The sequence below is a fragment of the Babylonia areolata genome, chromosome 23, assembly GCF_041734735.1.
Source record: "Babylonia areolata isolate BAREFJ2019XMU chromosome 23, ASM4173473v1, whole genome shotgun sequence".
Lineage (NCBI taxonomy): Eukaryota > Metazoa > Mollusca > Gastropoda > Neogastropoda > Buccinidae > Babylonia > Babylonia areolata.
In genome coordinates, this window is record NC_134898.1 from 39,100,918 (window position 1) to 39,127,112 (window position 26,195).

General features: G+C 43.0%; 1 protein-coding gene across 1 annotated transcript in view; it reads right to left on the minus strand.

The window, feature by feature from the left end:
- LOC143297939 (uncharacterized) overlaps positions 1–26,195 on the minus strand; it is a 74,513-nt gene that overhangs the window by 18,183 nt on the left and 30,135 nt on the right. The window contains exons 17-39 of the mRNA XM_076610550.1: positions 25,437–25,558; positions 23,541–23,673; positions 22,867–22,982; positions 22,211–22,345; positions 20,664–20,846; positions 20,208–20,364; positions 18,168–18,277; positions 17,065–17,169; positions 16,221–16,352; positions 14,619–14,729; positions 13,463–13,594; positions 12,401–12,520; positions 11,901–12,014; positions 11,115–11,234; positions 8,837–8,962; positions 7,302–7,475; positions 6,944–7,100; positions 5,844–5,953; positions 4,782–4,886; positions 3,788–3,919; positions 3,116–3,229; positions 1,991–2,122; positions 933–1,052 (exon numbers count right to left, since the gene is read on the minus strand). Coding sequence (XP_076466665.1) covers positions 933–1,052; positions 1,991–2,122; positions 3,116–3,229; positions 3,788–3,919; positions 4,782–4,886; positions 5,844–5,953; positions 6,944–7,100; positions 7,302–7,475; positions 8,837–8,962; positions 11,115–11,234; positions 11,901–12,014; positions 12,401–12,520; positions 13,463–13,594; positions 14,619–14,729; positions 16,221–16,352; positions 17,065–17,169; positions 18,168–18,277; positions 20,208–20,364; positions 20,664–20,846; positions 22,211–22,345; positions 22,867–22,982; positions 23,541–23,673; positions 25,437–25,558 — 2,960 coding nt within the window. The remainder of the gene's footprint in view (positions 1–932; positions 1,053–1,990; positions 2,123–3,115; positions 3,230–3,787; positions 3,920–4,781; positions 4,887–5,843; positions 5,954–6,943; positions 7,101–7,301; positions 7,476–8,836; positions 8,963–11,114; positions 11,235–11,900; positions 12,015–12,400; positions 12,521–13,462; positions 13,595–14,618; positions 14,730–16,220; positions 16,353–17,064; positions 17,170–18,167; positions 18,278–20,207; positions 20,365–20,663; positions 20,847–22,210; positions 22,346–22,866; positions 22,983–23,540; positions 23,674–25,436; positions 25,559–26,195) is intronic.

Consider the following 26,195-nt stretch of genomic DNA (forward strand, 5'->3'; position numbering starts at 1 on the left):
TGTAAACGCTCTAGGTTGGTGACACACATGCACGCACACACACACACACACTACAAAAGTACAAACTGAATCATTAAGCAGGCTTGGCCAGTATTGTATTCTTCCACAAGCAATGAACAATGCAACAACAACAACAACAAAGAACAACAACCAGTTACTCATCAACCACCCTCTCCAGAGCCCCTACCTCACTGTCACCATTACACACCTGCACCCCCTTCCACACACGCACACACACACACACATCAATATGTTTCCTGTATCATGAATATTTTGAAGTGGATACTAACTAGAATGAACATGAAATATAAACTGAATGGACCACGTAGTTTCTGTCAGCCAGTCAAGCATGCAGATCTTGACAAAACGGCTACATGTTACGGTGTGTTTGAGGCGATGGCACCATCTCCTTTACTGCGGAAAGATTACTTAAAAAACTGAGTTATACCAAAATGATATTATCTAAACAGCATAATCAACGTTATCACCTGAAGTACCGTAGTCAATTCATGACGCAGAAAACACATGTTTAGATATTCATTTTTGATTGTTACTGGTAGGTGCCTTTATTGTTGTTAGCATGTCTACTTATTCTCGAACTGAATGTGCTTGGTTCGAACCTGCTAACATGCACTTTTTTCCCCGAAGCTTTATATTATTAAATACCGAACACTTTTTAATTTGTGTTTCTTTTCTGGAAAAAGTGTGCATTAGAAGTGAGTGTTGAAGGACTTGGCTCTCTTGGTCATTTCATGGCATTCCTTCCCAGTCACACGTATATACATACACAAACATGTACGTAGGCGCGCACACATACACACACACGTGCACGCGCGCACACGCACACACACGCACACGCACACGCACACACACACACACCCAGCAGATAGTTTCAGTGAAACCTAGCCACAGAAACACGCTGACATACACACCATCCACACACAGGCCACAGGATTTCATGCAGTTGAATGTGTGGGAAGCGTTGGTGGCGCAGTCCTGGGAGCTGAGCTGGGAGCAGTAGGAATACTTGTCAGAACACTCTGTGGCCTGCCCTGCAACCAGTCAGCACACACTGTCTGTCAGCTGGTTTACAGCCATGATGACCGCCAGGGGCCATCCCGGCACAGAGCCAGTCACACACACAGAGTATCTTATCTATGTTGTTTATCACCCAGCCGACCACACAGGGCCATTTCAGGGCTGAAAAAAACACCCCACAATAACACTGTAACCAATAAATCAAAGCAATCAACTGATTTGTTCAACAACAGCAACAAAAGTACTACTACTACTACTGCTGCTGCTACTAATGATGATGACGACAACAAAACCAACACCACCAACCACAATTATAAGAATAATATGGTGATAATAATAACAATGATAATAATGATAATATTGACACTAATAGTATCAAAAAGAAAAAAAGAAAGAAAAAAAGAAAGAAAGAAAAAAAAAGACTAATATGCGAGTAAATTTTTTTTCATGAAAACAACTATTTTCATGAAAACAACTATTTTCAACAGAACTCGTTATTATCGTCATCAGTTTGGTGATCATGATGATCGTCTATGGTAGTGTGCAGTTATCTCTGTCATTATCTAACACACCATACAGACAGCCAGGAGCAGTGAGATGTGTCCCAGTGGAAATGGTGCCTGACTATCAAGCAACAGTCCTGGGATCGATCCACGCACAGACCCCATTCCATCGCTCGTTGATTGGTGGTTTGGGTTCTTGTCTTTAGGATGAAATGATAAACAGAGATACCCGTGTGCAGCATACGTAGGCCTAAAAGAATTCACACACATTCCCACACACACACAAAAAAAGAAAAACAATGAAGCTCTGTTAATAAAGTTTAGTGAAAACGAGGACTCCACCACCACCACCACTTTGATAGTAAAATAAACATGCAAGGGCGGGCAGCTAGAATTTCACGCAGAGTAATTGGCCATGATACGACAGGAAGGCCACATTGCAGACTTACCGTCTTCACACATGCCACAGCTTCTAGGACAGGAGCCCAGAATGTAGTGCCGCATTTTGTCTGTGCGTGCACAGTCTCCTTTGGCTTGGCGAATCGAGCACTCACACTTCTCGTCCGTGCAATTTGCAGTGACTGAAAACAAATGGGTATTTAAAAAAAATGTTTTTAGATTTTTCGTGACGTCCATTGTCACCGTCATCATTTAGGTCATAGGCCCTAACACGACGCACTAAAGAAACGTGAGTTGTTGTCACCATCATCACTATCGTTGTCATTCGTCGTCGTCCTAATCGTAGTCATATTACTTGCTACAAAGTTATTACACCCTTTCCTTTTCTGGTACAACACTAAACACTTGTGCTGGTACATACCTGTATCTGTTGGTGTTTGTGTGTTTGTTGTTTTACCTGTAAATGATCTTCGTCTCTTTTTAAAAGTTTTGTGGTCTGCATCCGTTTACCGTCCATTAGGTGTACATTACTGCCCTTTTTGTGAAGTTTTCCCAGTGGGTCAGTTTAAGGAAAACGGGTGTTGTGCAACTGTGTATTTGGTTAAAAATCCTCCGTTTCACATAATGAAGCTATATCTTTCACTGGTCAGATGTCAAAAGTAATGGATTTTGATGGTCTGTGTTATTGCTGTGTTTGTGTGGAAACATTCTTTCGCACTGACTGGTTCCCCAATCTCCCACCCCTTCAGAACGTCGCAATGATAGTCTTCCATGCCTCTCCATTCTGTCCAAAAAGCACCAGATGATGGCTACAGCAGCTATCAGAGAGTTTATCACCAAGAACCTTCTTCTCAATTATCCTCAGAACCGGGAAATCTGCCATCATCATCATAATGCCTATGTCATTGTTTAATGCCACAGAAATCTTCAAGAACTCAAGTTTCAGTGTTCACCGGTGTACGATAAGGGTGTTTTCTGCCCTTGTCTGTTTCCTGTTGACACTGACTGACAACCGTGTCTGCGAATTAGGTTCGAAGCTTTTCTGAAAACCTTCCTCGGCTGACTCTGATAAAAGTACAACATTAGTGCTTATGCAACTCAGTCTAACACACCATCAATGTCTTCATCGATATTTTTTGTTTCTTTATTTGTCTGACTGTTTGTTTCTAGCTTACCAGTTTCGTTTTCACACCGGGTCCCTTCATAGTTCCTGGCACACACACACTGGAAGGTTCCTCCTCGTACGTAACACTTCCCTCCGTTCTGACAAGGGGAGGATGCACACGGGTCTGCTCACACACACACACACACACACACACACATGCACAAACGCGCGCGGTTAATATACAGAGCAAGTGAAGATCATTTTCGCAATACATGTACTATCCAACAAAAGCTTCATACACACTAAGATAAGCGTTAAATATGGTCAATGTTTTTATGTTGAGGTTACACCAGTGTTGTACAGATAAGATATATTTCTTTGCACACATACATATATGCTCAGCATACTCATACATACAGGAAAACACACGCACACACACACTCGCACACACACACAAAATAAAAAGCAAAACTCAGGGATAAGATCAGAGTGGAGAGATGGATATATAGATTGATAGACAGAGAGAAGAAGACAGAGAGAGAGGTACAGAGATACAGAGATACAGAGACAGACAGGCAAACAGACCATGACGCAGGGAGATAGATACACAGAGAGAGAGAGAGAGAGAGAGAGAGAGAGAGAGAGAGAGAGAGAGAGATGACACAGACAAATAGAGAGACAGAACACACACACACACACACACACACACATAGACGGATGAACAGACAGTGACAGACAGCACCTTGACAGGTGTGTCCATAACAGGTTCGCAGACAGAGGAAGGCGGCAAAGTCCGGCTCGTCCTGACACAGCGACGGAGAGTCCTGCACTCTGCTGCTGCAGTCAGACAGGAGGTCAGCACACACACTGCTGGCTGAAAGACAGAAAGAAACCAGTGCTGCCTTGTTTGTGCTCTTCACTCTAACACCCATTCACATCATGTGAGTTTAGACCCCCACGGCCCCTCTGAAAAAACAAACAAACAAAAAAACGCAACAATAATTCAAAACAACGCATATGCTTCCTTATTTTCATAAACATGAGCTTTGTACGTCGTGCATCGACTGTTTATCAACTTCAAATATACATGTTTTATTGATAATGTTACTTTTTTTTCTCGACAACAGCACTGATACGGCCTCTGTGATCGGCTGGGCTCTTTGCTAATAGAATGATTTTCGTAATCCATTTTTGCATTGCTAACTTTTATTGAGAACTCTCATGCTATGTGATCTCAAGAACCTTTCTTTAAAATTATCAACTTCGCTTAGGAAAATCTTTAGATAATGTTTTGTAAAAGAGAGTCATAGAGAAGACAGACAGAAAGAGAAAGAGAGAGAGAGAGAGAGAGACAGAGAGAGAGAGAGACAGAGAGAGAGAATGTGTGTATGCATAATGATTATGTGTGTTGGGAGGTGGAAGGTGCGCGCACGTGTTGTGTGTGTGTGTGAGTGTGTGTGTGTGTGTGTGTCTGTGTCTGTGTCTGTGTGTGTTGGTGTGGTGTTTTCTCTTGCAGACGTCAGAAAGTTTCTGGAGTGCAGCTCATGATATTCAGTCAAGATTATCATCACCACAACACCACCCATACCGCTATCATTGTTCATGCATCTCCATCCTCCTGATCATAATGATAAAAGTTTGTGTGTGTGTGTGTGTGTGTGTGTGTGTGTGTGTGTGTGTGTGTGTGCTGTCTGTGTCTGTCAGTGTGTGTGTGATCTTTGTTTCACTCTACTTACCACGTGCAGGTCGCTGACAGACGAACTGCTCTTCAGCGGAACAGTTCCCAGTAGACCAGTGCAGGGTGGTTCCTATCCGGGTGCACTCATGATTCCGGTCAGTGTCTGACAAACCACAACAAGGACAGCCACCACAGCATCAACAGCACTCATGATTCTGGTCAGTTTGACAAACCACAATGAGGACATTGACCATAGCATCAACAGCACTCGTGATTCTGGTCACTGGCTTACAAACCACAAAATGAGGACATTGACCATAGCATCAACAGCACTCATGATTCCGCTCAGTGCCTAACAAGGAACAACGACCACAGCATCAATGGCTATACGTTTGGACATTGCTGCAGTGGTCGAAGTGGAGGAGGGGCTGGGGGGTGGGGGTGGGGGAGAGATATTTGTAGCAGGCATTGTAGCCATAGCAGAAGATGAATTAAGTAGAGGTGGGGTTTGTGGTGGCGGTGATGGTGGCAGAAATAATCATGAGTAAGGACGAGCTAAAACGAACAACAAACATAAGACGAAGACGAAACTGAGAAAATACGCGCGTCAATATCATATTTAAAGAATTGGGTCCAAAATAGATACACTGAAACAAGGAAGAAAACCAAATATCTAAGCAAGCCAAATCCAAAGTCAGCTTCTGTCGGACAAAAAACAGACAACTGTGTATTCACATGAACTTTTATTTACCATTAGTGCTTTCATGCACAAGCTTGTTCGCTCTCTTTCTCTCTCACACTTCCTCTGTCTTTCTCCCATTCACACACACACACACACACACACACAGACGCAAACGTTCACCCATGCATGCACGCAAAAAACAAACGCACGCACAACACAGACACACAGACACACACACACAGACACACATGCCCGCGCGTGCAACATTAACAGCAACAGAGAGAAGAGAAGTGAGATAGACAGGCAGGCAGGCAGACCAGTAGACAAATAGCCAGACAGGTAGACTGACAAACAGGCAAACTGACAGACAAGCAGGCAGGCAGACAGGCAGGCAGACAGACAGACACACACACACACAAACAAGCAAGTGCCTCTCACCTGGGTCCCATCTGGTCCACGATGGCTCAGTGCCATCGTTCCATTTGAAGCACTTCTCTTCATTCGTGGTATCTTTTTTCAACCCCATCCATAACCGCTGCCCTTCGTCCCTGCAAAACAAGTGGACTATAATCACCAGCATCATCATTCTTAACTTCTGACTTTGCAGAAAGGAAACGTGGAGCCCAAAGACTGTCCCAGGAACACCTGCACCATCACCCACCCAGCCCTCTGCAACAGTTTCCCCCTCCCCTCAAAACCCTGCGCCAGTGGAACAACCCTGCCACACAGCCTCACGTACACTCCTTTCTTAGAGCTCTCCTAGGCTCAGCTTAGAATCGTTAACCAGCAGCGCCACTTGTTTGCATAGATTCAAGTCTATAGACCAAGTCCTTTCTGAGCTACGGGCCACCCACTTGTCATACCCAGTTAGCTCAGCAGACTTCTCCGCTGAACTAAAATACGTTTGTCAGAGCGGAGTGGGATGGAGTGAAAGATTGAGCGAGAGAGAGAGAGAGAGAGAGAGAGAGAGAGAGAGAGACAGACAGACAGACAGACAGACAGACAGACAGACAGACACGAAATTAAGTCCATGGGCCACCCGCAGCTTTGCTGAGCGTTTGACAGGTTTTTATTACCCCCACCCCAAAAAAAACCCCAACAACAACCATATGAGTATTCAGTGAATTATGTCTTTCTTTCTTTGAACATGTATCATCTGTTTATCAATCTATTTAGTATTATAGTATGAATCTTATTTGAGCACACGCGCGCGCGCGTGTGTGTGTTTCGGACTGTGTATACACATGCATACATCACCATTATGATGTGTGTGTGTGCATGCGTGCATGCGTGATTACGTAGATGGTATCTGGTTTAGTTCGCTGTTTTTAGGGTGACTGTTGTTCACATGGAATGGTTTTTGGAGATTTTTACATGTGGTTGTGATTTTTGTGTAGAGTGTTTCTTTTCTTATATTTTACTCGTGTAATGTGCCTTGAACAATACTGTATTTTAGTGAAAGGCGCAATATAAATAAACTATCATTAACATTTTCATTGTTTATCTCTAAGATCAGTACCACAACCCTTGGCACATACTTCAGCTGAATCAGAAAACGCATGTCTTCCTCTGTTCTGGCCTCTGCCACGTCAGCCTGAAGACTTTGGCAGTACGCTTTGGCGTCGTCATAGGTCATGGGAGTATTGGATCCCAAGAAGCAGCTGTTGTCATGGAAAGTCCAGTCGCCAGGACAACCTGAACAGTCAAAAGATCAGAATGTCGTACAGAGCGGAGTTGTATGCGCTATTATCCTCATACACATCTGACACGTTCTCACACACACACACACACACACGTCCCCCCCCCCCCCCAAAAAAAAAAGAAAAGAAAAAAAAAGAGCGAATCTAAAGCAATCGCAAAAAAAACCCCAACCAACCAACAACAACCCATTCTTACCTCCACACACGTATCCTAAGTATGACCACTGTCCATCTGCCATACAGGTGGTCAGTCGGGAGATGTTGACGTTATCGTTGCAGGTAAAGCTGACGTTTTCCCCCGCACTGTAGATACTTTTCAGGTTGTACCCGGAAGCTGCGTCTGTAGGAACGCTGGGAGGATCACAGGAAACTGTAAAATAAGAGATACTGGATATAATTATCATCATAGAACACATCCACTTCATTAATCTTATTTCATTAATTACTTATACATTCATAAAGTCTGTTTTTCTAACAAGGAACAGCATTAAGGTAAGAGGATACACAAGAAAATAATAATATAATTGATACATAAAACACTTATGTATTTGAATATAGGAACGTCTGATTGTGTAAAGCGTCAATTTACCCCCCCCCCCCAAACCCCTCGCACCCACGCCCCCGCCTTCACCACCATCTGGGATTACTCCAGGATCTTTCTGGGCGAGTCAAGATCGACCTACCGCCAACCAAATTGGAAACTACCCCTGTTCTATGCATTTGATCAAGCTGTTGAAAAAGGACTGGAGGCCGTCATGGACTAGCCGTCACTGAACCCCCTTCCCTCCTCCCTTCTACTAAAACTATAGGAATGCAAAGGCGGGGTAGTCTCACTGTAATAGCCTGTATTGAAGCTGCTGCCTACTGATATAAGGTAAAAGGTAAGGGAACGGAATGAATGAATCAATGAATGAAAAAGTTTGCCCAGTGTATCAAGAAGCAATGCGGAGGGGAATCTCATAATCATCTCTATGTTCCCCCGGCTCTGTTTCCCCAAATATTACATTTTCTGGTCTTTGTACAGTTTTATGACATTCGTCTCTGCGCTTCTCTTCCTGTACGTTGTTGAGGTTGAGCAGAATAATACAAAAATAATTATGATAAAACAAAATGTTAAAAATTTATGTTGGAGCATTAAAATGGAAACAGTCCACGATAGTCGAGTAACAGTATCGGAGAGAATAGAACTAACGAGCAACATAAAGAATAAAGACGGTTCAAAAGCATATGCAAGGCGGAGGCACAGAACAAGGTGGAAAACAATATCAATGAACTGATAAATCACTCAATAAATCGAGGAGGGTAAATAATTAAGGAACAGGGTAACAGAAAATGGGGATAATTTGAAAGAGAGCTGAGAGAGAGGGAGGGAGAGAAAGAGAGAGAGAGAGAGAGGGGGTGGGGAGTGGGAAGAGAGAGAGACAGAGACCCTTACAGAGAGAAACACACACACACACACACACACACACACACACACACACACACACACAGAGGCAGAGAGAGATAGAGAGGGAGAGGGGGGCGAAACAGATGGGGGCAGAGAACTACAAACAGACAGACAGACAGACAAACAGAGAGAGAGAGGGAGAGAGAGATAGGCAGATAGAGAGAGCGATAGATAGAGAGAGATAGAGAGAGAAAGATAGATAGATAGAGAGAGAGAGACAGAGAGAGAGAGAGACAGAGAGAGAGAGACAGAGAGAGAGAGAGAGAGAGAGATATTTAGCTGACCTTCTTCACACGTGGGCCCAGTGTAGCCTGTCCCTGAGCAGTCACATGTGTAGCCAATAGCCGTCCGTGTGGCCTCTGTGCACGTGCCGCCATTCTTACAGGGCTGCTTGTAGCACTGGAACCTGCCTGCATTTGTATCGTATCGTATCGTATCGTTTTGATTGTGTCGTATTGTATTGTATCGTACCGTATCAGAACGTATCGGATTCTAAAGCACTGTATTGTATTGTATTGTATTGTTGTGTATCGTATCATATTGATCGTATCGTATTGTATTGTATCGTTTCGTATTGCATCGTATCATATTCTATTGTGCTGTTTTGTATTGTATCAAATAGTAACGCATTGTATTGTATCGTATTGTATTATACTGTATTGTATCGCATTGTATCATATTGTATTGTATCGTTCCGTACCGTATCATATCGTATTGTATCATATTGTATTTATCGTATCCTATCGTACAGTATCGTAACGCATCGCAACCTATCATGTCATAACGTATCGTTTTGTATCATATCAGATCGTATCGTATCGTGTTGTATCGTATCATATCGTATTGTATTGTATTGCATTATAGTAGGCCTACTTTTTGTCACCACAGATTTCTTTGTGTGAAATTCACACTGCCCTCCCCCCTGGTAGAGCATGTCTCCATGGTGCAGCGTGAACAAAGTTATTATTTATTATTTTCTAATTTTGTTGCCGTAGATTCTTTTACGTGCATACAGTACATTCTGTACACGGGACTTTGGTTCATCAACTCAACTCAATGACTGTGATATCAAGAACACCACCCAGGGTCAAGTGGAAGGGACAGAAAACACTGCTGAGTTTGGGGTTTGATCCTGCACCCTTTCATTCTCTGGATTTTAAGGCCGATGCACTGCCACTAGGCCACCACTCTAAGAAGAAGGGTATGGGTGGTGGTGATGGATGGCACCGCTTTTTGTGGAATGTGCTTTTCCCGGAGAGAGCAGCCTGACCTTCACACAAAGAAATCTATTTTGACAAAATTGATACAATGAATACAGTACAGCTGTGAAGACAAAAGGAGGGCGAAAGCTCTTGCAGCTTTTTAAAATCCTACTCACAGAGGAGACACATTTCTGACACAATTGCAACATACGAAAGCAACATGCTAGGTCAGTTGCATAAGAGAGAGAGAGAGAGAGAGAGAGAGAGAGGGGTTGGTTGGTGTTGGGTTTGACTCTGGGAAGCCTTACTTTTCCAAGGTGTGTGTTATAGCCCTAGGCCACTTTAGTCTTGCCCTGTTACTGGACAACTTTAGCTGGGTTGCAAAATACTATGATCAAAAGCATCTTTTTGTCTGCTAAACTGAATCAGGGCAGACAAAATGAGAGGGAGAGCGGAAGTGGGGGTTAGTACATGGAGAGGTGGGGAGACAGGGGGTGGGGTGGGGAGGTGGAGATGGGTGGAAGATTCCCCCTTTGGATGTGCCAGATGAACGCCATTCACGGACAGATATATAAAATACCCAGACAGCCAGGGCTCATCCCTTCGTACAACGAAACCATAACCAAACCAAGTCACAAGCCCTGAACAACATGACCTGGAGTGCTGGCCAACAGGTCATTACACTCAGCTCTGCATGGCTGGATGGGTGAGGGGGGTGACACGCTGGGAGGGTGGAAGGAGGCAAAAGATAGGAGGCACACATGAAGTTGCTTATTTTCAGTCCCCCCACCCCCCACCCCCCATACCCTCCGCGGCCCCCAGATGGCGCATCTGAAATGCTGAAGATGTGCTTGGATGACGAATTGTATACGTTGTGCTTGTATGATAGTTTATGTAAACACATTTCTGTTTGAGAGATGTCTTGGACGTCAACCAATTCAACTGAATGTGTGCATATGTGACGTTGTGTGGCATATGTAACAATAATGTGTAACTGTGTTCAAGCGTGATGCTTGTCCCACTGAGAACCCCATCACCCGTTCCACATGTGCAGGACCTGATTCATGAAAACATTTGCCTTGTCTTGTCTTGTCTCTTTCTCTCTCTCTCTGTTCCTCTCATTTATTTGCCCTTCTTTACATGTTTTGAACATAATATTGTGTTTGAAACAGACATAACCTTGCAAACAAAGTCATGTTGTACTGTTACCAGGTACATGGAGAACAAAACAGATCTTAAAAAAACAAACAACAGATTAATCATCAGCTGATGTTCTTTGTTTGAGTGTTTGTTTATATTTCAGTTTTTAATTATATAACAAACAGGCTGAGTGTATGGTTACCCACACAGATATACTTACGACTGCAGTGGTGACAAGAATAAGGACATTTATCCATCATCCAGTAATAGTGATACTTTCCCTGGCAATAGGAGTCTGCCATCCAGTGGCAATCCGGAATGGTGTCATAGCAAAATGGATCTGCAGAACAATACATACTTCTATACAACCGCATAACAGACCCAATATGAATTATGAGCACTTTCTTAGCACTTTTTTCTCAGATTAAGCTCATTGTGATTTTTTTTTTTTTCTTTTTTTTTTTTTTTTTTTTTACTTTACACAACACTGTAAATGAAGAGAAACTGAAATGCCGTATCATTATACTTTTGAGTCGTGTACAATACGTTTAAATCCAGGTCCTGGAAACACGAACTGAATGAATTCAAAAGAATAAAATTCAAAATCATCCCATTAAAGATTCAAGACATGACACGACAAAACATGACAAGACACGAAAAGACAAGACACGACAACACCATAGACAAAATTATATTATTTTTCCACAATAAGCTTTCTTCTTCTTCTTCTTCTTCTTCTTCAATCCATAATCATCATCAATAATCATCATTATCAATCATCATCAATCATCATCATCATCATCTTCTTCTTCATCATCATCAACATCAACAACAACAACAATCAATCAATCAATCATCATCAATCATCATCATCATCATCATCATCATCATCATCATCATCATCATCTTCTTCTTCTTCTTCTTCATCAACATCAACAACAACAACAACAACAACAACACACACACACACACACACACACACACACACACAGAAGTCTTCACTCACTGAAGCAGAGGTTACATCCGTGGGGACACAGTACGCGAGTGGTGCTGTTTGTTTCACACTGTCCGTTGTCGATCCACGTTCCACACTCGTCACTCTGGTCCACACACGTGGGACCTGCAGGGAAGGTTACCATGGTCACCATTCCATACAGTTTCAATTTCAGTCTCAAGAAGACATTGATATGTGCAAATCCGCATAAAGCCAACGTATTCATCAGGCCCATTTCGGAAACTAGGGACAAAGGGATAAGAATCTAAACATGGGAATAAACGACAAAATATGTGCCTCACGAAGTACACTAAAACACGACTGTGTTAGGTGTTTTTAACGGGCATGCATGTTACGTGCTTTTGAAGGGCATATAATGTCCTATAAAAAGAACGGTTAGATAAATGTGAGAAAAACGCTCTGGGTTAGTGAAACACACACACACACACACACACACACGACACAGATAGTTTCACTGAAATCCAGCCACAGAAACACGCTGACATACATACCATCCACGCACAGGCCACATGATTTCATGCAGTCGAACGCGTGGGAAGCGTTGGTGGCGCAGTCCTGAGAGCTGAGCTGGGAGCAGTAGGAATACTTGTCAGAACACTCTGTGGCCTGCCCTGCAACCAGTCAGCACGCATTGTCTGTCAGCTGGTTTACAGCCATGATGACCACCAGGGGCCATCCCAGCACCAAGCCAGCCGCACACACACATAGTATCTTATTTATATCTATGCCCAGCCGACCACACAGGCCCATATAAGGATTGAGAAAAATCTCAAACCAACAATTCAAAGCAATCAACTGATTTCTTCAGGTTAAGTGACATTAATATCAACAACAACAACAACAACAACAGCAACAATAACATTACTGCTGCAGCTGCTGTTACTGCTGCTGCTATTACGACTACTACTACTACTATTCTACTCCTCCAACAACTATAACAATAATGATGATGATGATGACGACAACAGCATCAATAACACCACACCACCACCAACAACAATGTTGATGATAATGATGATAATAATAATAATAGCTTAACAACTTACGCGTACCATCTAGAGTAATTTAAAAAAAAAAGAAAATCAGAATCTCTTTTTCTTTGGAACTCGTTATCGTCATCATTATTTTGGTGACCATGATGATCATCTCTAACAGTGGGCAGTCATCACTGTCATAATCTAACACACCAGGCAAACAGCCAAGGGCAGTGAGTGCTGACCCGATGGATAAGGCTTCCGACTATGAAGCGATGGTCCAGGGTTCGATTCACGAACTGATCCCATTCCATTGCTCGTTGATGGGTAGTTTGGGTGCCTAGTCTTTAGCATGAAATGATAAACAGGGATACCCGTGTGCTGCAATCAAAACAAGTAGGCCTAAACGAATTCACAAAATTTTTTATAAAGCACTGTTAACAAAATTTAGTGAAAACAACAACACTTTGAAAACAACAACACTTTGATAGTAAAACAAACCTGCTGGCGAGAGCAGCTCGAATTTCATGCAAAGTAATCGGCCATGACATGAACAGGAAAGCCAGACTGCAGACTTACCGTCGTCACACATGCCACAGCTTTCGGGACAGTATTTCAGAATGTAGTGCCGCATTTTGTCTTTGCGTGCACAGTGTCCTATGGCCAGGCGAATCGAGCACTCACACTTCTCGTCCCGGCAGTCTGCAGTGACTGAAATCAAACGGGTATTAAAAAAAATTTTTTGGTCATCTTCCCTCATGTTCATCGTCACCATCATCATTTGGGTCAAATGCCCTAACGCGACGCACGAAAGGAATGTGAACTATTGTCACCATCATCGTCATTCGTCGTTATGATATTACTTGCTACAAAGTTATTACATCCCGTCCTCTTCTGATGCAACATTCAACACTTGTGCCAGAACGTATTTGCATTTGTTGGTGTTCGTTTCTGGGTTTTGTTGTTTTACCTGTAAATGATCATCTCTTTTTAAACGTCTTGTGGTCTGTGTCTGTTTACCGTCCATTAGGTGTACAGTACTGCTCTTTTGGTGATGTAACTAAGTTTTCATTTCTTCCCAGTGGGTCAGTTTAAGGTATAGGGGTGTTGAGCACCAGTGCGTTTCGTTAAAAATCCTCCATTTCACATAATGATGCGATATCTTTCACCGGTCATGGTTTTTGATGGTGTGTGTTATTGCTGTGTTTGTATGGAAACATTTTTCATTCACTCTCTTGACTGATTCCCATCTTCCCACCCCTTCAGATCGTCAAAATGATGGTCTTCCACACACTGGAATATGTGTCTTCCCATTACGTACAAAATGCACCAGAAGATGGCTACAGCAGCTACCAGAGGTTTGTCACCAAGAACCTTCTTCTCAATTATCCTTGGAATCGAGGAAACTGCCATCATCAATATAATGTTCATGACCTTGTTTAATGCCAAAGAGATCTTTAAGAACTCGAGTTGCAGTGTACAAACAGAAGACGGCTACAACAGCTCCTTCCAGGTCATCACCAGTGTGCAACAAGGGTGCGTCTTCTCCCCTTGTCTGTTTCCTGTTGAGATTGACTGACTACTGAGTCTGCGAATTAGGTTCGAAGCTTTTCTGAAGCCTTTCTTAGCTGATACTGGTCAAAGTTCAACATTATAACAGTCTAACGTAACATCAATGTCTTCATCGATATTTTGTTTGCTTGTGTATTTGTCTGTTTGTTAGTTTCCAACTTACTTTCGTTTTCACACCGGGTCCCTTCATAGTTCTTGGCACACACACACTGGAAGGTTCCTCCTCGTACGTAACACTTCCCTCCGTTCTGACAAGGGGAGGATGCACACGGGTCTGCTCACACACACACACACACACACACACACACACACACACACACACACACACACACACACACATACACCGAAAGAACAAAGACTGTGTGATACTTGTAACAGTTTAGAAGATGAGATTCACCTTTTAGACAATTGTGTAAAGTACAATACTTACAGACACAGATTCATAATCGATATATGTCGTCCAAATGCAAAGCCTAGTGAATTGATCTTTCTAACAGAAATACAGCCAAGGCTGGCGAAATTTGTTCATGAATGTTTCTCTTCTTAATATGCTCATGTTTATGTTTCATTATGTCTTATAAACTTTAAGGTTTTATGACAATAAAAAGTATTCTATTCTATTCTATTCACACACACACACACACACACACACACACACACAACACACACACACACAAATACACACATACATTTATACATACGCACACACATATTATGCTCAGCATACTCATACATACAGGAACAGACACGTTCACATTTGAACACACACGCACACATTCTCTCTCTCTCTCTCTCTCTCTCTCTCTCTCTCTCTCTCACGCATGCACACGCAGATACACCCCCAACGAACCACCCACCGCCACCCCTCATGGACACGCACTACAAAAAAGCAAAACTCAAGGAAATAATCAGAGTGAAAGAGATAGATAGACAGACAGATAAACAGACAGATAGTATTGTAATATATATATATATATATATATATATATATATATATATATATATATATATATATAGAGAGAGAGAGAGAGAGAGAGAGAGAGAGACACACACACACAGAGAAATAAATGCGACATCTCTCCCTACTCCTTGGCTAATCCATACAATTCCAAACACATTCTTGACCAGAACATTTTTTACATTGTCTATCCAATTTTTCTTTCCTTCTTCATGCTGCTGTAGTAGCATTTCATAAGCCTGCTTACAGTCTTGTCGGAGGTAATTTAACAAGTTTTAACCTACACTTTATGCATTTAATTGTTGTGCGAATTTTCAGTGGATATCTACCAGTTTCACCATACGCTATTTGATTAGAGGAATGAAGAGGTGTATTCAAAAAACGTTTTATTGCAAATGTATGAATGATATCCGTTTGTTTATTCTCATAGGTAACCCAACTTTCTGCTGCATATGTGAGCATCGCCTCTATCTCTGTGCTAAAGAGTTTCCAGTAAAGTAAAGGGTCAATAGACTACTTTTTGCACAGCTCTAATAATTTCAACTACCCCCTGTTTCCCCTTCCTGCACATTTTGGTCCATGCTGTATTCTAACTTAACTTTGCTGTGAAAATCAATCAAGAGACACAGAGAGAGACAGACAGACTGCGAGAGATACAGAGAGACAGTGACAAAGAAAGAGACAAGAGAGAGAGAAGACAAAGATAGTGAGAAAGAAGACACTCACAAAAAAAGAAAAAAGACAAAGAGAGAGAGAGAGAGAGAGAGAGAGAGAGAGAGAGAGAGAGGATGGATGGACAGACAGCACCTTGACAGGTGTGTCCATAGCAGGTTCGCGGACAGAGGAAGGCGGCAAAGTCCGGCTCGTCCTGACACAGCGACGGAGAGTCCTGCACTCTGCTGCTGCAGTCAGACAGGAGGTCAGCACACACACTGCTGGCTGAAAGACAGGAAGAAAAAAGAACAGTGCTGCCTTGTTTGTGCTCTTCACTCTAACACCCATTCACATCGTGTGAGTTTAGACCCCTACTGCCCCTCCAGAGGTAAACAATAACCTCAAAACAATGCATGTGCTTCCTTATTTCCTTTAACAGCAGCTTTGTATATTGTGCATTGGCTGTTAATCATCTTCGAATTTATATGTTTCATTGTTAGTGTTATTTACTTCTTTTGTTTTTTAAATTGAGAACTGCACTGATATGGCCTCTGTGGTCGGCCAGGGTATATGCTGAATGATTGAATTTCTCGGAGACAGACAGAGACAGAGAAAGACTGTGTGTGCATGCGTGATTTTGTTGTATGTGTGAGCGGGGTGAGGGGGGATATGCGCATGTGTTCATCTGTGTGTGTGTGTGTGTGTGTGTGTGTGCTTGTCTTTGTGTGTTAGTGTGCAAGACACCTAAAAATGGTGAAAGGCTGTAGGATCTTTAACCTTTTAACGTGTAACTGCTCAGATGATAAGAGGTCCCCTGTTTGGTACCTTGTGTGTGTGTGTGTGTGTGTGTGTGTGTGTGTGTGTGTGTGTGTGTGTGTGTGTGTGTGTGTGTGTGTGTGCGCGTGCGTGTGTGTGTGTGTGTGTGTGTGTGTGTGTGTGCGTGTCCGTGTGTGTCTGTGTCTGTCTGTGCGTGCGATGTTTATTTCACTCTACTTACCGCGTGCAGGTCGCTGGCAGACGAATTGCAATTTAGCGGAACAGCTCACAGTATGCCAGTCCAGGGTGGTTCCTACCCAGGTGCACTCATGATTCTGGTCAGTGCCTGACAAACCACAACAACCATAGCATCAACAGCACTCATGATTCTTGTCAGTTTCTGACAAACCACAACAACCACAGCATCAACAGCACTCAGATTCTTGTCAGTTTCTGACAAACCACAACAACCATAGCATCAACAGCACTCAGATTCTTGTCAGTTTCTGACAAACCACAACAACCACAGCATCAACAGCACTCAGATTCTTGTCAGTTTCTGACAAACCACAACAACCATAGCATCAACAGCACTCAGATTCTTGTCAGTTTCTGACAAACCACAACAACCATAGCATCATCAGCACTCATGATTTTTCTCAGTTTCTGGTAAACCACAACAATAAAAGCATCAAAAACACTCCTGATTCTGGTTAGTTTCTGGCAAACCACAACAACCATAGCATCAACAAGACTCATGATTCCGCTCAGTGCCTAACAGGAATAACGACCACAGCATCAACGGCGATACAGGCTACAGACAATAAGTACAAGAGGACAAGGAGCAGCAGCAACAACAACAAGAGAAGATATACGTGTGGACGTTGCATGGTCATGGTGGAGCGGGGTGATTTCTGTCATCAGCGTTTCCGTGCATAAACTCTCTCTCTCTCTCTCTCTCTCTCTCTCTCTCTCTCTCTTATGACCTATTCCTTGAGATCCCGGTACACTTCGTAATAAAGACATATTCTATTCTATTCCATTCTCTCTTTACTCTCTCTCTCTCCACATACAACATGCATGAGCGCGAGCGGCACACACACACACACACACACACACACACACACACACACACACACACACACACACACACCATGCACAGCAACAGAGAAAAGAAAAGAGGTTTGGACAGGAGAGAGAGAGAGAGAGAGAGAGAGAGAGACAGACAGACAGACAGACAGACAGACAGACAGACAGTCAGACGCACGGACGGACAGACAGATAGGAAGACTGAGAGACCAGCAGGCAGACAGACAGACACACAAACAAGGGAGTGGCTCTCACCAGGGTCCCATCTGGTCCACGATGGCTCAGTGCCATCGATCCATTTGAAGCACTTCTCTTTCTTCGTGGTATCTTTTCTCAGCCCCATCCATAGCCGGCGCCCATCGTCCCTGCAAAACAAGTGGACTATGATTATCAGCGTCATCACTTTTAACTTCTAACTTTGCCCTGTCCATCTTGCAGGCCCTTTGGTCCAACAGAGATCCAAAACTTAACGATCTGTCCTCCTCTCTCGCCTCCCTCTGCACAAGTCACACAGTCACTCTACAGTGGATTCCCTCCCACTGCAAAGTGCATGGCAACGAGACTGCTGACTCCCTGGCAAAGGAAGGCACTACAAAAGAGCAGATGGACAGGTCTACCAGCTACTCTGAATCCAGGATCATCATTAAGGCCAAGCTGCAGAACAAGTGGAAGCAGCAGCATCCACGCCACAACAGAGCAGACCTGTACTACACGCTGACTCGTCGAGAGCAGGTAGCCATTTTCAGGCTCAAGACAGGCCACAACCACCTGAAACACCACCTATACACGAAACTCCGTACCGGCGACATAGAGCAGTGACCCTGCAGAACAGGCAGCCAGACAACAGAACATCTGCTGCAGTCCTGCCCGCTCCACCAAGCGCTCCGACAGAAAACCTGGCCCGACCCAATACCAGCGGCTCGGAAGCTCTACAGAGGACTGGAGGACCTGCGACGTACTGCCGCCTTCGTCGAGGAGACGGGGGAATCCATCTGATAAATGATGAACGAGACAACAACAACTTTGCGTAAAGGAAAAGTGGAGTCAAAAGACTGTTCCAGGAACACCTGCACCGCCACCCAACCAGCCCTCTGCAACAGCTTCTCCCTCCCCAAAAGCTTGCGCCAGTGGAACAACTCTGCCACTCAGCCTTACGCACACTCTTTTTGTTAGAGCTGTTTGTTACCCGCTGAATTGTCACCGGTGACAATTTGGCGGATCTCAGTTAACCACCGATTTGTTGCCGGTCAGTTAAATTGTCGCTGACCTGGCGACAAATTAGCTGACCGACGACAAATCAGCTGGTCAAAGAACCGCCAATTTGTCGCCTCTCGACATATAAGCGAACTGGCGACACTGATCACTGATTTGTCGCCGATAACTGAGTTCCACCAAATTGATGCCAGCGACAGTTCAGCGAAGGCGGCAATTCAGCGGGTAACAGAGCTCTTCCAGGCCGGCCTGGGTCAGTGTACTGGCTCAGCTAAGAATCATTAACCACCAGCACCACTTTGTATATATTGATTCACCCTTTTATACCAAGTTCATTTCCGAGCTACGGGCCACCCACTTGTCATACCCAGTTAGCTCAGCAGACTTCTTCGCTGGACTATATCCGTCCAAGCCAAAGAAAAAGAAGAAGAACCATGAAAATAGCCTGCTCTAATCGCCTGATGGACGGAGAACATAGATTAAATTACGAGAATGACACGCGCTTCGTCCATTGGGTATTCTACCAGCAAAACAATAAAACATACAAACACGAAATGAGGACATACAAATACTGAACAAAAATTAACAGAAAATGAAGAGATACAGACACTTCTCACCGCATGTGTTGTTGAAGTGGCGTCTTGAATATTGCATCAAAGTGGGAAGGATGTATCAATTATTGTTTTTGAACTGATCTGTCTGCAGTGAGTTTGGAGTGGGATGGAGTGAAAGAGAGAAGAAGGAGAGAGAGAGAGAAAGAGAGAGTCAGAGAGAGAGAGAGAGAGGGGGGGGAGAAAGAAAGAGAGAGAGAGAGAGAGGGAGAGAGAGAGAGAGAGAGAGAGAGACTGACAGACACACTTAAAGTCCATGAGCCACCCGCAGCTTTGCTGAGCGTTTGACAGGTCTTTTACTGCGCCCCCCCCAAAAAAAAAAACAACAACAAAAAACAACAGCCCTCGCACTCCCCCAAAAACATCATAAGTGTATTCAGAGATTCATTTCCTTCTTTCTTAATAAAGCATTTATCATCTCTTCATCAATCTATTTATTTCTGATATTACTACCACAACCCTTGGCACATACTTCAGCTGAATCAGAAAACGCATGTCTTCCTCTGTTCTGGCCTCTGCCACGTCAGCCTGAAGACTTTGGCAGTACGCTTTGGCGTCGTCATAGGTCATGGGAGTATTGGACCCCAAGAAGCAGCTGTTGTCATGGAAAGTCCAGCCGTCAGGACAACCTGAACAGTCAAAAGACCAGAATGTCGTACACAGCTGAGTTATATTCACTATTTTTCTCGCACACGTCAGTCTTCTTAGACACGTTCTTACACACGCACTTCAAAAGGAATAAGCGAATCTAAAGCAATTAAAAAAAAACACAACCCCACAAAAAAAAACAAACCCAAACCCCAACAAAACACACACACACACACACACACACACACACACACACACACACACACACACACACACACACACACACACACACACACACACATACACACACAAACATCCAACAACAACAACTCATCCTAACCTCCACACACGTATCCTAAGGGTGACCACTGTCCATCTGCCATACAGGTGGTCAGTCGGGAGATGTTGACGTTATCGTTGCAGGTAAAGCTGACGTTCTCCCCCGCACTGTAGACACTTTTCAGGTTGTACCCGAAAGCTGCGTCTGTAGGAACGCTGGGAGGATCACACGTCACTTCCGTGTCTGAAAATAGTTGACTTTTCTGTTGTTTTTGTTGCTGTTATTGTTGTGTTGATGATGATGATGATGATGATGAAGATGATGATGATGATGATGATGATAATGATATTAATGATAATAACAATAAAGATAATGATATCAATCAGATATTAATGATAATAACAATAAAGATAATGATATCAATCAGAAGAAGAAGAGGAAAACGTAGAGCTTTCAAACTTCTCAAAGACCTTTACAAAAACACACATCAGCAGCGCCATGTAGGGACTGCGTAAAACCGACTGATTTTAGATTTATTACGAAGTTTGTGAGCGAGAGAATGACTGACAACAACAACAACAACAACAACAAAAAAAAAGTTAGTGAATTCCAGGTTTGTACAGCTAGATAACTAAATGCTCTTTCTCTCTCTTGAACTTGGGAACGCCATGGATTCTATCATCAGCGGAAGAGCGGAGAAACCTTGAAGTGACATGCCTATATAAAAGGTCTGACATGTAGTGCGGTGTACTTCCAGAAATCGCGCATTACACAATAAACAAGAATTGTTATTCATAGCGAGGTTAAAGGCACAGATGGTAGATAAACGCAAAAAAACTTCAAGCACTTTCCTTCGCTTGTATGGAGGTGATTACCATCAGACGTGCAGAGATATAAAGCCAGGAGGGTCACAGTAGACTACCCTTCATTTTTCTTTTATTGAACATCATGGTTTTGCGAAGGTATTAAATTGACATTTTCATGTCTGACTGAGCAAACGCTCATAGGAGAGAGAGAGAGAGAGAGAGAGAGAGAGAGAGAGAGAGAGATTCTGGAATGAATAGGGCTATAAATTTGGGCTGTGAACAAATATTTATCATACGGTGTCAGTTTAGTGAAATGACGCAAGAACTGATATAAAACGACCACTTTATGATCCAGCTCAGGACTGCCTGACCTGGTGATAATAATGATAATAACAATAATAATCAATATAATGCTGAATCAAGTGCGTAAAAAAAATCAAAAAAAAAATCAAAGAGCTTATATACCAGTCATTCACACGCATGCATGGCTATAATTCACATTGACGAAATACAAAACGTTTAAATACATGTAGATAGAATGCTGAAGAACATGTAGACAAGGAAGTGGCAAAGGAAGAATGGCATGGAGCACAACACTGAACACACACACACACACACACACACACACACACACACACACACACACACAAGATAAAAAGTGAGTGTTACGTTCACCCACAAAGAGCAAACAGTAACTCATGTCAACATACAGACAGACAAGGCAGCCTTAAGACGAAAAAAAAGAAAGGAAAGATGTAATATGAAGAAGCAGAACACAATAGAACCAACTGAATAACCTACAGACTTTCGGCTTGGTCCTGGCAGGCAGGTCATCTTCACACGTTCTGGCACATTTCTCACGTGCTTCCACCGTGTTGGAACACTTGCCTGCTGCTTTGAAGGACGCACAATCCGTGTGCGTGTCATACGTGGTTTCTGTGGCACACGGGAATCGAGTAAACATGCGAGAGAAAAAAAAAATCGATCGGTCTATTCAACATTGTCCATTTTTGGCCCGAAGTATTCAATTAAGAACACACTTGTACACACATCTGTACACTCAAACACTTTTTGCACTATTTCCAAATTATTAGATTGCGAAACCCAGACACACACGGTCAAAACCTGCTTCAACCATACTGTTCTGATCCAGCTTACGCAAGAACACCTACGTCAAGTTTGCCACCCACTCTCTTTGCTCTTCCCCCCCCCCCGTCCCCCCGCCCTCACCCCTTCCCCCGCCCCCTATTTCTTCCACCCCTCTCTTGCTGATAACGTATAGTCATTTGCGAAACGACATTCATAAATCTACCGACACCTAAGGACTTTTGACATCGATGGACGGGAAGTCAAAACAGAGATCACCATGAGAAGAATCATAATGGCACACAGAATTATTTTCCTGTTCTCTTCGTGTTCTCAGAGCACTACCAAAACTTATCGTCAGCAGTACACACCCAGGAAGCAGACGTCACAGTAGTTCCGGTCACACTGACTGTTTGTGTAGCACCATGGACGCATACCGTTTCCAGGGTTACGGCAATGGTTGCTGCGTAGATCGTCCAACATGTCACTGAAATGAAATATATAAAAGAAGAAAAAACAGATAGATGAGGTTCGTTATAAAAAAAATTGCCATTGACAATATTTAGTTACGTGGTTCATATTCAGCAAATTATTAAAGGCACAAGTAACAAGAAAAACAGCGATTGCTAAGGTGACATTCACAAGCTTGGAATATACAGACAGTATGAATGCAAATATCAGCAAATTAATCATAGAGAAAGAATACATGTTATACTTTTGATTTACTTTGGCAGAGTACTGCTGAGCACGTTCTGTTAATGCGTTGATTATCATTCTTCTCCGAGGAAAAGTGTTGCTTTGAAATATTCCTAACCATTTTGAAAATTCCCTCTTTCACAATTCCTCATTTATGAATTTGAAATACAATGGTATTCATGTCATCACACACACACACACACACACACACACACACACACACACACGTAGACATCTGTTAAAAAGTGAAGTACCAATAACCACGGGTGTAAGATTCGATTAAAAAATAAATTTAAAACAGAAGAAAAAAAGATCCAAGACGAAAAATCTGAAAGGCAGCTGTACTTACTAAGGGGCATAAGTATGATGTTTGCAGTTTTTCGTTTCGTTCCACGGCACACAGGGTTTCCAGTCACGTGTGTAGCTGACGTCACCTCTGTAGTCCTTGCCCAGCTGGCTTTGGTTGAAGCAGTGGTCCTCAGCTGTGGGACGTGTGTTACCCAGCTGGTAATCGACTGCTTTTCTTGTTTGTTTGTTCATTTATTTATTTATCGATTTATTTATTCATCTATTTATCTGTCTGTCTATCTATGTATGTCTGCATTCGTTTAATTATTCACTTGTGCATTTATTTGTTTATTCATCTCTCTTTTGCTATCGCCAAAAAATATCTGGCCATCAGGTCTCAACTCTGAGGTTGTTTGTTTGTTTTGTCCCAGACATGTAGGCACAGGATCAGGGTGGTAAGAAATATCAGTTACAGATACAGAATACTTTATTATCTCAAGAAGATAAATTCATGAGTGGTGTACGCTACACAAACAATGTACGATGTGATCACACAAAAGGAATAAAATGCTCAAATGCCAAGTTGATGTGGGACCCCACAATCATAAACACCCACTGATCACAGTCATTCAACATAAATGTATACATAACAGAAAATATGCTTAACAGCTAAGTTAATATAAGCATTTCATAAAATAATCACAGCCACACAGTTGCATTAATCAATATCATACAAAACTAAAACATAGACATGTATACATGATTAAAACCAAGCTATTTAGCAGTATTTATAATCTAATACAAAATATAAAGTACACACATACGTACACATGCGTAAACACACACCCACACACCCACACACATATGCGCATGCGCAGACTTTTCATAACAATAGTTGTGCATGAAGAACTGAACTGACCGGGGTTTAAAACTGTTGCGGGTTGTAAGAGTTTTCAGTCTGGGAAAGCGGTTGTGTTTCCCAGAAGATAAGAGTTCATAGTATTTCGATAGTATATGGCTGTCATCGCTAATGATCTGTGTTGACTTTTGTTCCATCCGTCGTTTGTACAGCTCATTCAAAGGTCCTTGTTTGACACCGACTATTTTGCTAAACACAATTACTCAATAAGTTCTTCTTCTTCACGTTTAAAGTTCCATACCAGCAGATAAACGAGAAAGTTAAAACTGATTTGAAGCAGCTATAAAAACTCTGAAGAATTTTGGAATTGACCTGAATGCCTCTGAGCTTCTGTAAGCAGTAGATACGAGACTGACATTTCTTTTAGATGTGACACGTGTTGGGTGTAAAACTGAGTTTATCGTCAATTATTGTTCCTAGATACTTGTATTGCCTCTTTCGACGTGTGTGCCGTTGATGAAGAGATGAGGGACGGGGGTAGGACTTTTCCTGAAATCAATAAGCATTTCTTTAGTTTTTTCAACATTTAAATCTAAATAGTTTTTCTTACACCAAGATGAAAAGATCTCAACTTGTTCAAAATAGATAGTGTCAGAGTTAGAAAGATCTCCAAGGCCGGCCAGAGTCACCAGAGTATTTAATCAAAGGTGTTGTTTCTGTACCAGTGCAGTCATTGGTATAAAATGTGAACAGGACAGGTGACAGAACTGTTCCTTGGGGGACACCAGTTGAAGCTGTTTTAAAAGAGGAAAGAGCTTGATGAAAACGAACAGACTGGGTCCTCTTAACGAGAAAATTGATGATCCATAGAACGAGCTTTGAACTGAGATTAAGCGAAAGAAGCTTCAGTGCCATCAGATGAGGTTGGATGGTGTTGAAAGCAGAAGAAAAATCTATGGGCAGAACACGAACAAAGGAATTTGGTTTCTCAAGGTGGGTGTATGCGAGATGAAGGAGGGTGAGTGTAGCATCGGCAGTACTTCTATTGGCTCTGTAAGCTAACTGGTGACTCGCTCTCCTACGGGGGTGATCACTCACGGAGGGCCAGTCTCACAGTGGCGTTGAAGCCAGTGCGAGGATTCTCGTAGTCAGTGAGCAGCCTCAGCTCCATCTCGTTCCTGACGCTTCGGAACGTGGTGTGCAGGCCGGCCCCACAGTAGCTGCAAGGAGAGGGAGAGGTACAGGTGTCAGCAGCTTCACACAGACATCAGCGTGTTTTGGTGAAGGTAGGTATGCAGGAAAATATACGCACACACATGCACACACGCACGTAAATGTGTGCACGTGCACACGCACACTCTGTCGCACACAACTCGCAGAAATAAAAAAAAAATTATCAGACGAATGTGCATGATTCTATATTGTGATATGCACAGAGACACGCACGCACGCATGCGAAGCACACACACCTCTCTTGTCCAAGTGCTTATCTCTATCTCTTTGCCTGCCTCTCGGATCTGGCGGCCGTCTTTGTTGTTAACAACATAATTCATTACCCGATCCCCGATCTCCAGGAGTTAAAAAAGGTAACAGTCACATACATGCATGAGTGATGAGTGTGGATACAAGTACGTCGACCAACCATAAACACGCTTGAGCGGTTGAGAGAGAGAGAGAGAGAGAGAGAGAGAGAGACAGAGAGAGAGAGAGAGAGAGAGAGAGACAGAGAGAGAGAGAGAGAGAGAGAGAGAGAGAGAGATGCAAACCGACGAAAAGACACTAGCGCAATGCAGAAAACAACAACTGACAAACACTTAATCAACACGACAGAGAGAGAGTGAGAGGTGGTGGGGGAGG